The sequence below is a fragment of the Mobula hypostoma genome, chromosome 19, assembly GCF_963921235.1.
Source record: "Mobula hypostoma chromosome 19, sMobHyp1.1, whole genome shotgun sequence".
NCBI classification, from domain to species: domain Eukaryota; kingdom Metazoa; phylum Chordata; class Chondrichthyes; order Myliobatiformes; family Myliobatidae; genus Mobula; species Mobula hypostoma.
The window spans coordinates 15245851-15262994 of NC_086115.1; the positions used below are offsets into that span (position 1 = coordinate 15245851).

General features: G+C 47.4%; 1 protein-coding gene across 2 annotated transcripts in view; it reads right to left on the reverse strand.

The window, feature by feature from the left end:
- Positions 1-17144, reverse strand: part of LOC134358846 (lysyl oxidase homolog 4-like) — a 116979-nt gene that overhangs the window by 77883 nt on the left and 21952 nt on the right. For both annotated transcript variants that reach the window (XM_063071405.1, XM_063071406.1), the window contains exon 4: positions 8665-8873. In XM_063071405.1, coding sequence (XP_062927475.1) covers positions 8665-8873 — 209 coding nt within the window. The remainder of the gene's footprint in view (positions 1-8664; positions 8874-17144) is intronic.

The window sequence follows — 17144 nt, forward strand, 5'->3', positions numbered from 1 at the left end:
ACCTGGAGAACATTCCAAAGAAAGTAAGATTCCTTCCTGTTTATCCCTCTCCTCTGGCACAAACTGATCTTCAGGGAATGTCCCATAGCCCTGTGTCTGACACCTATTCACCTTCCCTTCTCTCTACTCTCACGCTCATGTCGTCACCTTTATTCCCGTTTTCCCTCCTCTAACCCATCCAGCCTCCAAGAGGACCACGACCTTCCTATAGGGTTTGGAGGCTTGCATGCCTCTATAACCCAGAGAGCTACGTTAGCTGGAGTCAGGGCTTTATGCTCTGGCTCTTGGTAGGGTCACCCATGCCAAACAGATTAAAGGGTAGAGGCCAAACTAAGAGTGGTCCACCAGTCCAACCGGATCTGAGGTTCATCTCAGGGCCAACAACCCCAACTAGTAAGACAAAATTGTTATGGAAGCAGCAGTGAAGAACCCTTCTACAGCTGAGTGTGACGGTATTCCTGAGTCTCCAGCTGGGGCTTGCGTGACTGATGGTAGTGAAAACTGAGAGGAAGCTACTGACATGATGAAGGAAGCCCTGAACACCTCCAGAGATGGAGGCCCTTCATTGCCGCCCTAAATGCCAGCAGCGTAACAGGCAGTAAATAAGTAAGCTAACCACATTAATTCAGCAGCTGAATGACTTGTACAAGTTATCCCTGCCACAATCCCAGCCTCACCAGATCCCGTCATCTCACACATCGCTCACCATCTCTGTGACTGATCTTCTCTCTTCCCCAGTCCAATGAAGTGTCTTTGACTTGAAGGATTAACTCTCCTCTCTCCACAGATGCTGAATGAACATTTTCTGTTTCCCTGCATCTGCGCTCTATTTTTAATTCACTCTTCCTGTGGATCTGCCTCCCATGTTGCTGCTTCACCCTGTGGCGTTGAAGGTCACATTTTCCCGGGCAGGCACTTAATGCTCACGCCCCACTCAACGAGCTCCCTTGACCCAATTGTGTGCACCCATTTGTTGTCTGGTCAGATCTCATTGAAACCTGTCGAATATTGAAAGGCCTAGATAAAGTGGACATGGAGAAGATGTTTCCTATAGTGAGGGGTCTAGGACCAGAGGGCATTGCCTCGGAAAAGAAGGATGTCCCTTTAGAACAGAGATGAGGAGAAATTTCCTTAGCCAGAGGGTGGTGAATCTGTGGAATTCATTGCCACAGGTGGCTGCGGAGGCCAAGACATTGAGTATATTTAAAGCGTAGGTTGATAGGTTCTTGATTAGTAACAGCATTAAAGGTTATGAGCAGAAGGCAGGAGAATTGGGTTGAAAGAGAAAATAAATCAGCCATGACAGAATGGTAAAGTAGATGTGATGGGCCAAATGGCCTAATTCTACTCCTTACGTCTTATGGTCTTATGGTAAGTGAAAGGAAGACAATTTCCTGCTAAGAAGACAACTCAAACATAGAACATAGAACAGCATGGCCCCTCAGCCCACAATGTTGTGCCAACCCTCTAACCTATTCGAAGATCAATCTAACCCTTCCCTCCCACATAGCCCTGTGTCTATCTAAGAGTTTCACAAATATCCCTAACGTATCTGCCTCTACCACCACCCGTTGTGGTTCCACGCACCCACAACGTCTCTGTGTAAAAATGTACCTCTGATATTCCCCCCCCCATACTATTGTCCAATCACCTTAAAGTTACGCTCCCTCAAAAACGTCACTGTCCACTCTATCGATGCCTCTTATCATCATGTACACCTCTATCCAGTCACCTTTCATCCCCTTCACCCCAAAGAGAATGTAAGCGCTGTTCAGATGCTCACAGTCTCCAGATGCCAGACACAGAGAACCAAGGGACACACAGGACAATAGGAGCAAGACCAGCGAGACCAGGCCAGTGGGAGCAAGACCAGGCTAGTAGGAGCAAGACCAGGCCAGTGGGACCAAGTCCAGGCCAGTGGGAGTGAGACCAGGCCAGTGGGAGCAAGACCAGGCCAGTGGGAGCGAGACCAGGCCAGTGGGAGCGAGACCAGGCCAGTGGAAGCAAGACCAGGCCAGTGGAAGCAAGACCAGGCCAGTGGGAGCCCTCAAGCTTGCCCCACCTATGACCTCTAGTTCTCGTCAGACAAGCTCAGTGGAAAAAAAGCCTGCTTGCATTAACTCTATCTATAACTCGAGTAATTTTGTATAACTCAATAAAATACCTCCTCATTCCCCTACATTCCAGGGAGTAGAGTCCTAAGCTACTCAACCTTTCCCTCTCATTCCTCACATCCCGGTGGTGTCCTTGCAAAGTTTCTCTGTATGCACACAGCTGTGTTTAATCGGAGTGTTTACTTGAAGAGCTAACACAGCACGAAGGGCTGAGTATCCTGCAGCAATCTAAGTAAAACAAGCAGACCAGCATCAAGGGCCTGTTTCCCAATAGATGGCAGAGTGGTCTGGACTGCAGCAGCAGCCAGTGACATCATGCCTTTGGAAGGCTATACCTCAGGGACATGGAAACATTGCACATCTGTAGACTTGATCAAAGCACCGGATACGTTAGAAAGAGCAGAGTGTTCTGCCTGGGTTGACACTGCATTCCCTTTCCCATTTCCTCACTGAGTGCATTGGTCACGGTCTGGTGTTCTGGGACAGAAGCCAAGCTTGCAGCCCAGGGATATGAAAACCTTCCCTTTCCTAATGCCAGCATATCCCTGGAACTTGCTGGGGACGAAATGTTTCCCCTATCTCTACAAGTCGAAGCATGCAATATTGGGAAAAGATTCCATGCATTCCCAAGTTACAACATGAATAAATCAGCCCAATATTTCTTGGTACTGGAATACTGCAGGCTCATCTTTGAGTGCAGGATCAGTTCTTCCAGCTGCACACACAAAATGCTGGAAGAACTTAGCAGGTCAGGCAGCATCCATGGAGGGGAACAAACGGTCAACATTTCAGGCTGAGACCCTTCATCAGGACTGGAAAGGAAGTGGGGGGGAAAGCCAGAATGAGGTGGTGGGGGACGGTGAAGGAGAACAAGCTGGCAGGTGAGACCAGGTGAGGAGGAAGGTGTGTTGGTGGGGGAGTGGGGATGAAGTGAGAAGCCGGGAGGAGATAGGTGGATGAGATAAAGGCCTGAAGAAGGAATCTGATAGGAGAGGAGGGTAGGCGACGGAGGAGGGCCACCAAAGGGAAGTGGTGGGCGGGGGTGGAGAACAGAAGGGGTAATACAGGAGCATCAATGGGGTATGGAAAAAGAGAAAAGGGGGAGGGGAGATAAATTACCAAAAGTTCAGGAGCAGGGGGCATCAGAGACCAGCAGAACCTACAATGTTCTAAACTGCAAGGAATGCAGATCTAGGGTTGAACGCACCCCGTCACTTTCACCTCATCCTGAACGCAGTGAGGGAATAAGTTGTGCGCATGAGGACGTCATCGCCGGGGATAAGACAATCTGTGTTCATACCGCAGGCAGTCACTCAAACCTCCGCCCTCAAATGCACGAGCAAACTGATAGACTAATATACAGGAGCATCAGTGTGTGTCATGGGAGCCCAGTGGGAGGTGACCCACTGGTGGCTGGAGACATCTGATTACGGGAGTCTTGCCAAATAATCCACAACCAGAGGACATGTTCTGCTTTTTCAGAACGTATGGAGTGGAAGGAGAATGCTGCCATTCGGCCCCTCTTAGCACAGAAAAAGGCCACTTGGCCCATTGAAGCCATGCTAACCCCCGGCAGTCCCATTTCTTTTCTTATTTCCATGCCAGTTATTTTTCTCTCTCTCTTTCTCTCTTGCTCTCTCTCTCATCCTACTACCCACCTATTGGTAACCATGCTTGGAGCCCACCGAGCCCACTCCCTGGGATCTCCTGGAAGCTCAGCTCTTTGGCAAGGTTTCTAGCCACCAACCCAAAGTCCCCACATCTGGTTCATAGAGGAAGCAGGCCCTTCAGCCCACCTAGCCCATGCTGACCACTAACCACCCATTTACACAAAGCTAACTCTATCTCCCTACATCCCAGATCCTACCCCTTCATCCACACACTGGGTACCGCTTACAGCAGCCAATTAACTCACCAACCCACATGTTTTTGGATTGCAGGAGGAGACGGGAGCATCCAGGGGGAAACCACACAGTGAGCATGCAAACTCCACACAGACTGCAGTCTGGATCTCCACAAAGATGAAAGATCAGTTGATTTGTTTTCAAAGACAAAAGACCCATTTTCCAAAGGTCCAATGGAATAGATCTGGTAGGCGGTATTAGTTGTAATGACAAAGCTCAAACTGTACACAGCAAGATTCCACATACAGTAAGGACTGTATTGTGGGGCACTGGTGAGAACTCACCTGTTCTCATTCACAGTACCCTTGTAGAATCCCTTACACAGTCCCAGGTTGTACTATTCATTCATAAAGTGGCACCATAGGAAGCATCCTAACTGAGACAGTGCACCAAATAATCTGCTGGATCATTCAGCAGACAGGAATTGTCCGTGTTTCAATCCAAAATCCCACTGTGTTCCTCAGGCAGATTGTGCAATGCTCCATACCCCAGTACCTTATGTATCCAGACCAGAGGTGATAGGGGGTGGGGGCGGGGAGGGAAACAGCGGCACAGTAGCTTAAAAATTAGCGCAATCACTTTACAGTACCAGCGATCACCATTCAGCGTTCAATTCCGGCCACTGTCAGTAAGGAGTTTGTACTTTCTCCCCGCGACCATGCGGATTCTCTCTAGGTGCCCCAGCTTCCTTGTACTTTCCCAAGGCATACATAGAAACATAGAAACATAGAAAATAGGTGCAGGAGTAGGCCATTCGGCCCTTCGAGCCTGCACCGCCATTTATTATGATCATGGCTGATCATCCAACTCAGAACCCAGCCTTCCCTCCATACCCACTGACCCCTGTAGCCACAAGGGCCATATCTAACTTCCTTTTAAACATAGCTAATGAACTGGCCTCAACAGTTTGCTGTGGCAGAGAATTCCACAGATTCACCACTCTCTGTGTGAAGAAGTTTTTCCTAATCTCGGTCCTAAAAGGCTTCCCCTCTATCCTCAAACTGTGACCCCTCGTTCTGGACCTCCCCAACATCGGGAACAATCTTCCCGCATCTAGCCTGTCCAATCCCTTTAGGATCTTATACGTTTCAATCAGATCCCCCCTCAATCTTCTAAATTCCAACGAGTACAAGCCCAGTTCATCCAGTCTTTCTTCATATGAAAGACCTGCCATCCCAGGAATCAATCTGGTGAACCTTCTTTGTACTCCCTCTATGGCAAAGATGTCTTTCCTCAGATTAGGGGACCAAAACTGCACACAATACTCCAGGTGTGGTCTCACCAAGGCCTTGTACAACTGCAGTAGTACCTCCCTGCTCCTGTACTCGAATCCTCTCGCTATAAATGCCAGCATACCATTCGCCTTTTTCACCGCCTGCTGTACCTGCATGCCCACTTTCAATGACTGGTGTATAATGACACCCAGGTCTCGTTGCACCTCCCCTTTTCCTAATCGGCCACCATTCAGATAATAATCTGTTTTCCTATTTTTGCCACCAAAGTGGATAACTTCACATTTATCCACATTAAATTGCATCTGCCATGAGTTTGCCCACTCACCCAACCTATCCAAGTCACCCTGCATCCTCTTAGCATCCTCCTCACTGCTAACACTGCCACCCAGCTTCGTGTCATCCGCAAACTTGGAGATGCTGCATTTAATTCCCTCATCCAAGTCATTAATATATATTGTAAATTAATATATATTGGGTTAAAATTGGGTCATACAAATTGGGTTAGAAAGTTGTATTGGTGACAGAAATATGGTGACACTTGCTGGCTGCCCCTCGGACTGCGTTGATGCAAAATGACACAATTCACTCTATGTTTTGACAAATAAAGCTCACCTTTTAAGCTAAGTGCCCAAGTTTCTACCTCATTCTTCTCAGTTCGAAGTAAAATTTATTATCAGAGTACATACTGTACGTCACCACACAAGAACCTGTAATTCTTTGTCCTGCGGGCACGCTCAGCAAATCTATAGAATAGTAACTGTAAACGGGATCAACGAAAGAGCAAGAGCATAGAAGCCAACAAACTGTGCAAATGCAAATATAAATAAATAGCAATAAATAATGGGAGCATGAAGAAACAAGATAAAGAGTCCTTAAAGTGAAATTACTGGTTGTGGGAACATCTCAATAAATGAATGTAGTTATCCTCAACTTTATTTCTAGTCCAGAGTGAGACACTCACCTCAGAACATTTTAAACAGTTTCTAAAAGTGGCTCATTAGTTGAGAGTGGAGGACGGTGGGGGGGGGGGGTGCTGTGGGGTGGGGGGGAAGTGTCCATCACCGTTGTCTCACACACAGGAAAATAAACATGTGCAGAAATGCTAAAATATGGCTGAGAAACGCTGGTGGAAACAGAACCATCCTTGTGTTTAATTAAAGATTTCTCCAAGGCTGCCAGGAGGCTGTAGCACCACATTCTCGGAATTGCATTCCAGAAGGAATTGGCTATTGAGAACATAAGGAGCCACTGTTTAACAAATAGAGGAGAGGGAAAAAAATATCTGCGCAATGACTCAAGGCCTGAAACGTGTTGGTCATCATGTAAGAATATGCTTGCTCTGTGTGTGAACTATTAGGCAGGAGTTGTTACAGATGTCAGACCTGAACAAAGAGAAGAGTCATGAACTCTGGAGTATTTATACAACAGGCGAGAGCTCACTCCTTGCTTAAACACGATGCACCAACCAGGGATCAGGGCACGGGTTAATACCCCTGACCTCTGCTGAGCCGGGAGACGGGGATGGGGGGGGGAGGGGTTGGGTGCGACTGGTGGAGGATTGGGATAGGCAGTGTCTCCGAGTTTGTTCGGGTGCCAGCTCTGACGGGTGATTCACTCTTTAACGGGAATCCCTTTGCAATGTGTCTTGTGTGGAGATAAGTTTTCTTGACCTTCTCTCAGTCAGGGGAAGTGTGTACATTAGTCTGTGATTCAGAACATCCAACAGTGACCAGACTGTACAGGCAGTGTGAATTTAGAGCTATATAGCACCCGATCAGGCCTACTGAGCTAGTTAAAATAGTAATTTAACACCTAATTAAACTAGCCTCTTCTGCCTACACAACATCCATATCCCACCATTCTCTGGAAATTTGTGTAAGAGCCTCTTAAATGCTTCTATAATATTTGCCTCCACCACCAGCCCCAGCAGACCTTTCTAGGCACCCACCACTCTCTGTATAAAATACATCTCCTTTAAGCTTACTCCCTCTCACCATAAATCCACGCGTTCTATTATTAGACATTTCAACCCTGGGGACAATGATCCAGGCTGTTTCTTACAATGCTAACAGCTTCTATCAGGTCTCCCGTGCATTCGCAAACAATGGGGAAATCGCACAGTGTCTGCAACAGAGCGCACGGCCATCCACCTGGTGAGAAGGGGGCTCAGTCGGGGTCCCACTTGGCCCCTCGAACTTGTGCTGCTTTTGGATAAGTTCATGGCTGCTCTGATGTCCCAACACTTTCCTGCCCGTTCCCCATCGCCCCCTACTTCCCTGTGAATTAAGGCTGCGAATGCTTTCAATGACTGAGATCATAAGACACAGGAGCAGAATTAGGCTATTCAGCCCAGAAAGCCTGCTCTGCCGTTCCATCGTGGCTGACTTATTATCCCACTCAGCACCATCCTCCTGTAACCTTTGACGCCCTGACCTCCACTTTAAATATACCCAATGACCTGGCCTTCACATCTGATTGTGGCAATGAATTCCACAGATTCACCACTCTCCAGCTAAAGAAATTTCTCCTCATCTCTGTCCTAGATGGACAAGCCTCCATTCTGAGGCTGTGCCCTCTGGTACGAGACTCCCCCACTATAGCAAACCTAATCTCCACACCCACTCTGTCTAGGCCTTTCAATATTTGATAGGTTTCAATGAGATCTACCTGCCCCCATTCTTCTAATCTCCAACGAGTACAGGCTCGGAGACATCAAACACTCCTCATACTTTAACCCTTTCATACCCAGAATCACTTGTAAACCTCCCAAGGACCCTCTCTGATGCCAGCTCATCTCTTCTTAGATAAGAGGCCCGAAACTGTTCACAGTACTCCGAGTGTGGTCTCTCTCATGCCTCATACAGCCTCAGACTTGCACCCATCCCCTCGAAATGAACGCTAACATTGAATTTGCCTTCCTCACCACAGACTCAACCTACAAATTAACCTTTAGCAACAGTCGACATTTCGGACCGAAGCCCTTCTTCAGGATTGGAGAGGAAGGGGTAAGAAGCCAGAATAAGGTGGGTTTGAGGAATGAATTAATTAGGCTTTGTTTGTTTTTATTATGAAGAGTCTCAGCCTGAAACGTCGGCTGTTCAGACCCCTCCACAGATGCTGCCTGACCTGTTGATCGATTGATTGATTCATATGTGGTGCACTGCCCAGCAACCCACCTACTTAACCCTAGCCTAACCACGGGACAGGTTATATTGATTAATTAAACAGCCTTGGGACTGTTGGATGAAATCATCCAAACTCCTTACAGGCAGTGCTGGAAATGAACTCTGAACTCTGAACTCTGAAATGGCCAAGCTGCAATAGTGTCACACTAACTGCTGTGCGAGGTCCTCTAGCACTCTGTGTTTATGTTGCTCTGGAGTTCCAGTGTCTGCAGACCTCTTGTCTTACCTGTAGAGCCTTGTGTTCACGGGGATGACTCCGGGGAATCCGAGCATCCCGCACACGACCCTGCTGTTGTTGAAGTTCCAGTCCAGGTCGCACACCTGCCTCCATTTCCCATGGTACTTCACTTCGATCACCCCCTCCGTCACCGGGTTGCGCCTCCTGGCGGAAGCCAGAGCTGGCTGCAGGCGGACCTTGTCCACCTTGTTGAGTTGCTAGAGGGAAGCAGAGGGGGCTGTGAGTGGGAGTGGAACCAACAGCTGGAAAGGATGGACAGCTTCAAGCTTGTGGGTATCAACGCCTCGGAAGATCACCATTACGAAGAAGGCCACTTCATGAGGAGCTTGAGGAAATTTGGTTACGTCATCAAACAGTCTAGCAAATTTCTACAGATGTACCGTGGAGAGGATTCTGACTGGTTGTATCACAGTCTGGTATGGAGGGGTCATAAACAGCTACACAAGTTTGTAGACTCCTCATTGGGACAAGCCTCCCCACCACTGAGCTCCATCTTTACAAGGTGATGCCTCGGGAAGGGGACGTCCATCTCGAAGGACACTCACTTAACAGGACATGCCCTCTTAGAGTCATAGAATAACAGAGCATCACACCGCAGAAACCAAACCTTCAGCCCATCTAGTGCACGCAAAACGATTATTCTGACCAGTTCTATCAACCCAGATCGCAGCCCTCCTCACCCGTCCCATCCATGTACTTATCCAAATTTCATATTGCCACCACCAGAGAGGAGGCGGACACCACTCATGTTTTAGAACAGATTCCTGCCCTCCACCGTCAGATATCCAAATGGTCCATGAAGACTACCTCACTATTTTTGCCCTCTTTTTGCACTACTTATTTAATATAAATTTCTTATTGTAATGTATAGTATGTGTGCGCATGTGGTCAAGTGGTTAAGGCATTGGACTAGCGACCTGAAGGTCGTGAGTTCGAGCCCCAGCCGAGGCAATGTGTTGTGTCCTTGAGCAAGGCACTTAATCACACATTGCTCTGCGACGACACCGGTGCCAAGCTGTATGGGTCCTAATGCCCTTCCCTTGGACAACATCGGTGCCGTGGAGAGGGGAGACTTGCAGCATGGGCAGCTGCTGGTCTTCCACACAACCTTGCCCAGGCCTGCGCCCTGGAGAGTGAAGACTTTCCAGGCGCAGATCCATGGTCTCGCATGCCTTTAACTAGTATATTGTATGCATGGCACTGTACTGCTGCCAGGAAACAACACATTTCACAACATGTGATATTAAACCCGGTTCTGAGACCAGCTCTGGCACTCCAGGACAGACAGCCCGGATGCAGGCACACTACCGTTGCTGCTGGGTACTGGAGCTCAGGAACAGCAGAAGGCCATTCATCCCCTCAAGTCTGTCTGCCACTCACTCAGATTGGGTGGTCTTTTTCTATAAGGAGAGGTTGGGCAGATTTGTGCTGTTTGGTCAGAGGTTGGGAGAACACCTGATAGATGCTCATAAGACCATAAGACATAGGAGCAGAATTTGGCCTTTCGGCTCATTGAGTTCCCTCCACCAATCTATCATGGTTGATTAATTTTCCACTCAACGCCAGTCTCCAGCCTTCTCCTGTACTCTTTGACACCCTTACTAATCAAGAACCTATCAACTTCTGCTTTAAATATACCCAAACAACTGGCCTCCACAGGCGTCCGTGGCAATGAGTTCCACAGATTCACCACCCTCTGGGTAAAGAGGTGAGAGAGATGCCGATAGGGGTGACAGCCAGAGCCCCTTTCCCAGTGTGGAAATGTCAGATACTAGGGGTTGTGCATTTAAAGTGAGCAGGAAAATGTTAAAGATACTCAGGCAGAATTTTGCTTACACAGAGAGGGGTGGGTGCCCGAAATGGGCTGGCAGAGGCAGATACAATGGTAGTGTTTAAGAGGCTGTTAGATAGACACATGAATAAGTAGGGAGTGTAGGAAATGGACTATGTGCAGGTGGAAGGAGTTTAATTCAATATGGTCGGATGTTCAACACAGACATCCTGGGCTGACATGTCTAACATGTTTAATGCAGAGAATCATATTGCAGAACAACAGGCCTTTTGGCCCATCACCATCATACTGCCCACCATACCAATCTTCACAAATCCCATTTACCTACATACGTTCACAGCTTTCTGTGTCCACGAGGTCTGGGTTTGTCCTCCTTGGAGAGGAACGACGGAGGGTGGACTTGATAAAGGTGTACAAAATTCTGAGGGGCATCGACAGGGTGGGTGGTGAGGAATTTCATCACTATAAGACCCACAGACATCATTAGTTCAAAATGAGGAGTCAGAGGGTTGGAGGGTTCTGAGGAGGAAATTTTTCACCAAGACAGAGGATGAAATCTGGAACACACTGCCTGAGGGGATGATGGAAGCAGAGACTTTCACATATATAAAAAGTATTTTGATGCACATTGAAATCATATTACAGCATGGAAATCGTCCTTCGGCCCATCTTGTCTATGCTGAGCGTGGTACCTGCTGTAACTACACTGATCCCATTTGCCCATATTAGGCCCATATCCCTCTCTTTCCCTGTCTAATGACCTGTCCAAATCCCTTCTAAGTATTGTAATTGTACAGCATTTTTGATGGAGGTATACAAAATTGTGAGGGGTATAGATAGGGTTTTCCCACTAAGGTTGCTTGGAACTACAACCAGAGGTCATGGGTTAAGGGTGAAAGGTGAAAAGTTTAAGAGGAACATGAGAGGGATCTTCTTCACTTAGAGAGTTGTGAGAGTGTGGAACGAGCTGCCAGCGCGTTGTGAATATGAGCTCGATTTCAATCAGTTATGGAGGGCTATGGTCCCGGTGAAGGTCGATGGGAGCAGGCAATTTAACTGGTTTCAGCATGGGCCTAAGGTTCTGTTTCTGTGTTGTGCACTTTTCTATGATGCTACCTGGCCTGCTGAGTTCCTCCAGCATTTTGTGTGAAACATTTTGATTTTCAGCATCTGCAGCTTTTCCTGTATTTGTTCTTTTTGTTTTAATTGTTGTATAATCTGATGTAATTTATGTTCTATTTATTTGTTTCTTGGAAATGTGTCGCTGCTGCTGTGTTGCTACTGTAAGCAAGATACCACTTGCACCCGTGCATTTGACAGCAAACTTGACTTCGACCTTGGCTCATCTCACACCTGTACTTGTGAGATTCCAGCGAGCACGGGCTGGGTTGGTGCAGTCCCTTTCCACTGGGTTTGTGTTACTCTGTCCTTTCACAGTTCAACTCCCACCTATCAGCAGGGAGATAGGAGTCCTGATGCTACAGACCGCAAGGGAAAGGATGAAATGGCCAGTCCGGACCAATCTGGTCCAATATCATGTTCCGATCTGTGAGATCTTTCTGTGCACAGACCACTTACCATGGGGCAATACTTCAAAGCCACCCAATTGCTGTAAAAAGTAAAGGTAACAAGAGATGCTACGGAAAGTTGACAGGTTTTTTTTCATACTTTCCTTTAATATGTTGAAATATTATTAAGGTTTAATAATTAGCTTCATTTATCACATGTGTCAACAACCATGCAGTTCAAGGATGTGCTGGGGGCTGCCTGCAAGTTTCACCATGCTTCCTTTGTAAACATAGCATGCCCACAACTTACTAACTCTAACCTGCACATCTTTGGAATGTGGGAGGAAACCAGAGCACCCAGAGGAAACCTACATGGTCATTAAGAGAACATACAAACTCCTCACCGACTGCGGCAGGAATTGAACCCTAACCGCTGGCGTTCTAAAGAGTCAGGCTAACCGTTATGAATAAATAATGGATTATTTACTCAAGAATATACAAAATAATAGTTGAGTTGAAAATCTAGACAGCAATTCTAGTGAAGAAAAGAGTGGAGGAGAAGATGGCAGCGTGACGCAGCTCGCAGCGGCCACTCCGGTGGTGATGTCTGTTATTTGTCAAGTAGGGTGCCGTGCACAATTCTGATTTGATGGAGACGGACGTGACAGCACGGAGGAACATCTGGAGAAACTTCTGAAATGCCTGCTTCGCTGCTGCTGCTACTGTGTGATCCAGAATCTCCGGAGGGGAAGGCCCCGAGTCCTCAGCTTTGCTTGTTGCTCGGCGGCCGAGGCGGGGTCGAAGCACTCGGCAGAGGATGGTGCTCGGGAGGCTGTGTCGGAGGGGCTGGTCAGAGGCTCGAAGTTTTCGGACGGACTCAGAGTCCACTGCGGTCGGGTGCTTCCAATGCATCGGCAAGTTTGTGGCACTTGGAGGTTCATGGCGGGGAGAGTTCCTCTCTTCTACCGTCTGCGTGAGATGATGAGTCTATCGGGACTTGAGACTTTTTTTTACTGTGCCCATAGTCTGCTCTTTATCAAATTACAGTATTGCTTTCCATTAGATAGGTGAATTGTGTTCTACTGGTGGGTGCACAATCTCACCTCACCTATACAGAATGACAAATCGCTGTGCAGTATAGACAAGAGAGATCCTGCAGATGCCTCCCTCATCACCATTCAGGGCCCTAAACAGTCCTTCCAGGCGAGGTAACACTTCACCTGTGAGTCTCTCATATATTGGACGGTGCTCCCAGTGCGGCCTCCTCTACATCGGGGAGAACCGAGGCAGGTTGTGGGATTCACTTCCTCAGGCACCTTCACTCTGACAGCTGTGAAAGGAAAGACCTCCCTTCTGGTGGCCACCCATTTCAATTCAACTTCCCGTTCTCATGCCAACATGTCTGTCGATGGGACCCTCAACTGCCTTGATGAGGCCAAGTGTAAACTGAAGGAGCAACACCTCATATTCTGGCTGGGTAGTCTTCAACCAGTGACCACGCCCCTCGTTCCCCCTCCCCCTTTTTCATTTATCCCCCATTTTGGTGGCCCTCTCACTCCTTCTCTTCTCGTCACTGCCCTCTTGACCTCACTTCCCTCAATTTATCACTTCTTTCGCTTTCTTCTCTGTCCTATCAGATTCCCCCGTGATCAATCCTTTACCTCATTCATCTATCATATTCCCCCAAGCTTCTTAATTCATTCCCCCCCCCCGCCATCCAGCTACTCACTTACCCCTCACCCGGTCTCACCGACCACCTGCTTGCATCCTCCTCCTTCCCCTCACCTTAGTCCAGTTTTTTCACCCTCTCCCCCACCTTTTCCAGTGTCAGCCCAGAACCTCAATTGTTTATTCCTCTCCACTGGTCTGCTGAGTTCCTCCAGCATTTTGCGTGCATTTCAGAAAGACAAACCGCTTCCCTCAAAATCAGGGAGGCCAAAACTGAAAAAGTATGAGGAGGCATCAAAAGAGAATCAAAGGCCCTTCTGATCCTGTCAGCAACCGCATCAAGGCAACTGTTGCATAGTGACTATAAATACCAAAGAACACACATTTCCACCATCTGCAGATTTTCTCTTGTATCTAAAATCCAAAGAGTTAGTTACCGTCAACTGTTAATTTAGATTATAGACCAGCACTTCAGAGGTTATGTCAGCTTTGTGATCAAACTGTCAGAAGAAACTGTCAAGGAGACAACCAAATGGGGTAACAAGAATATCAGTGTCTGCTCACTGACAGCAGTGTGGCTGCTCCTGATTTCCTCTTGAGTTTCTAGTGGGGTGGCACCCCACAGCTTTCTCTGCAGCCCTTTCAAACACAACACACCCCTTCTTTTCTCTTATATACTGGTAGTTTGAACCAAAGGCTTCTCTGATCATTTTTTGCCTTATCTGACAATCTCCTGGAGATCTATCACTGACAGGGTTGAAGGAGGGAGCGAAGAGAGAATAAGGGGGTGGCGCAATAGTGTAGTGGTTAGCATAACGTTTTACAACGCCAGTGATTGCTGTTCCATTCCCGCCACTGTCTGCCTACGTTCTCCCCGTGACTGCGTGGGTTTCCTCCAGTTCCTCCACATTCCAAAGGCATAGGGGTTAGTGTTAGCAAGGTTCGGGTATATTACGATGGCAGCGGATGCTCTGCTCCCAGCGCATCCTCAGATTGTATTGCCCGTTAACCCAAATGATGCGTTTTGCTGTATGTTTCCATGTACAGTATGTGTAACGATTAAAGCTAATCTTTCTCTTTAATTACGGGATACCCAAACAATGTGGTTCACAGGAGGGATCGCGGGGGGGTGGGGGCGTGGATAGTAGAGGGGTGGTGGTGTTCCTCTGAGAGAGATGAATGCGAAGTCCCACAACCTGCTTTAGTTCTGCCCCTCCTGAAACCCCGGTTGAAGATACCCGTATCCAACTGCGCAAAACTCCCCTGAGCTGACTGCCACGCCAAGGCAGCTTCCAAGAGGGTAACCATCAATCTTTGGAGATATGAAGTCATTTCAGAGGCGAGAAGGAACTTGGGGGACACAAGAGACCGTGGAGGATGAAATCTGGAGCAACACATCAGCCATGATCATACTGAATGGCGGTGCAGGCTCAAAGGACCGAATGGCCTACTCCTGCACCTATTTTCTATGTTTCTATGTTTCTATACTGGAGGAAGTCTGGATAAAGAAGGGTCTTGGCCCAAATGTTGGTTTATTATTGTCACGCTTTATCTGATAGAGTGAAAGGCTTCTGTCTGAGTGCCACCCAGACAGATCATTCTATACATAAGTACATTTAATTAGTAAAAAGGAAAACAAGACAGAAAGCAAATGTAATGGGCTGAATGGTGTTCTCATGCACTATAAGATGTACTGTATGCTATGGGTTGCCACAGTAGCAAACTATTAAAACTCAAAGTTCCCTGTAAGGAATTTATATGTCCACCACATGACCGTGTTGGTTTCCTCTGGGCGGTTCGGTTTCCTCCCGCATTCCGAAGATGTACTGGTTATTTATTTATTGAGAACAGAACCTTGCAGCCCTTCGAGCCGCACTGCCCAGCTATCCCCCTTTTAATCCTAGCCTAATCACGAAACAGTTTACAATGACCAAGTAACTTACCAACCAGTACGGCTTTGGACTGTGGAAGGAAACCACGGCACCCGAAGGAAACCCACGCGGTCAGGGAGAGAAGGTGTAAACTCCTTGGCGGGAATTGAACCCCGGTCACTGGCACAGTAAAGTGTCATGCTAAACATTACGCTCCCATGCCGCACTCTTGTCTTGTCCTCCCCCTTCACTCCCTCCTTCTGGAGAACTAGAGACCAGGCCGGAATCCTGGCTGTGTTGGTCGTTAACGCAAACAATGCATTTCACTATATATTTCAATATACGCGTGATAAATAAACCTGACTCTTCAGTCTTGAAGTTTAATCCTCAGCTACTCAGCCTGGGCCGTCAACACTAGTGAGGTTAGTTTGGGCTTAGTGGGCAGCTGTCTCACCCCTGACTCAGAGTCGTGGTGAGGGATTGAGTCCTCTAACCACAGTAATCTAGAGTGCTATTCCAATGTGCTACAGAAAGACTGATGCTCTATTAGAGAGCTGTCCTTTGGTTTCAATGTAAAACTGAGGAAGTCCTTCTCTCTTAAGACCATAATACATAGGAACAGAATTAGATCATTCAATCCATTGAGTCTGCTCTACCATTCCATCATGGCTGATTTATTTTCTCTCTCTACCCCATTTTCCTGCCCTCTCCCCATAAAACTTTGACCCTGATTAATCAAGAACCTCCCAATCTCCACTAAATGAATATATACAAAAACACACGACTGGTTGAAATGTTGAAGTTATATAAGACATTGGTGAGGCCTAATTTGGAGTACTGTGTGCAATTTTGGTCTCCTACCTAAGGAACGATGTAAATAAGGTTGAAAGGGTACAGAGAAAATTGACAAGGATGTTGCTGGGACTGGAAGACCTGAATTATAAGGAAAGATTGAGTAGGTTAGGACTTTATTCCTTAGAACATAGAAGACAGAGAGGAGATTTCATACAGGTATACAAAATTATGAGGTGTATAGATAGGGTTAATGCAAGCAGGCTTTTTCCACTGAGGTTGGGTGGGACTACAACTAGAGGTCATGGGTTAAGGATGAATGGTGAAAAGTTTAAGGGGAACATGAGGGGAAACTTCTTCACTCAGAGGGTCGTGGGAGTGTGGAATGAGCTGCCAGCACAAGTAGACTATGAAAACTCAATTTCAACATTTAAGGGAAGTTCGGATAGCTACATGGAGGGTTATGGTCCCGGTACAGACTGATGGGAGTAGGCCGTTTAAATCGTTCAGCATAGAATAGATGGGCTGAAGGGCTTGTTTCTGTGCTGTACTTCTCTATGACTCTATGGTCTTTGGAAAAGGAGGGGAAATAATGGGTAATTCGGTGTGTCACTGGTGGAGTCCCTGAATCACATCCAGAAATCCAGGCTCAATCCCGACTTCCGGTGCTGTCTGTGTAGAGTTTGCACATTCTCACTGTGACCACTAGGTATTCTGGTTCCCTTCCACGTCCCAAGGATGCACGGATTGGTGGCTTAATCGGAAAATTTCCCCTAGTGTGTGGGTGAGTTGTACAATCTGGAAGAGGTTGATGGGGACGTGGTGAGTTAGGGAACA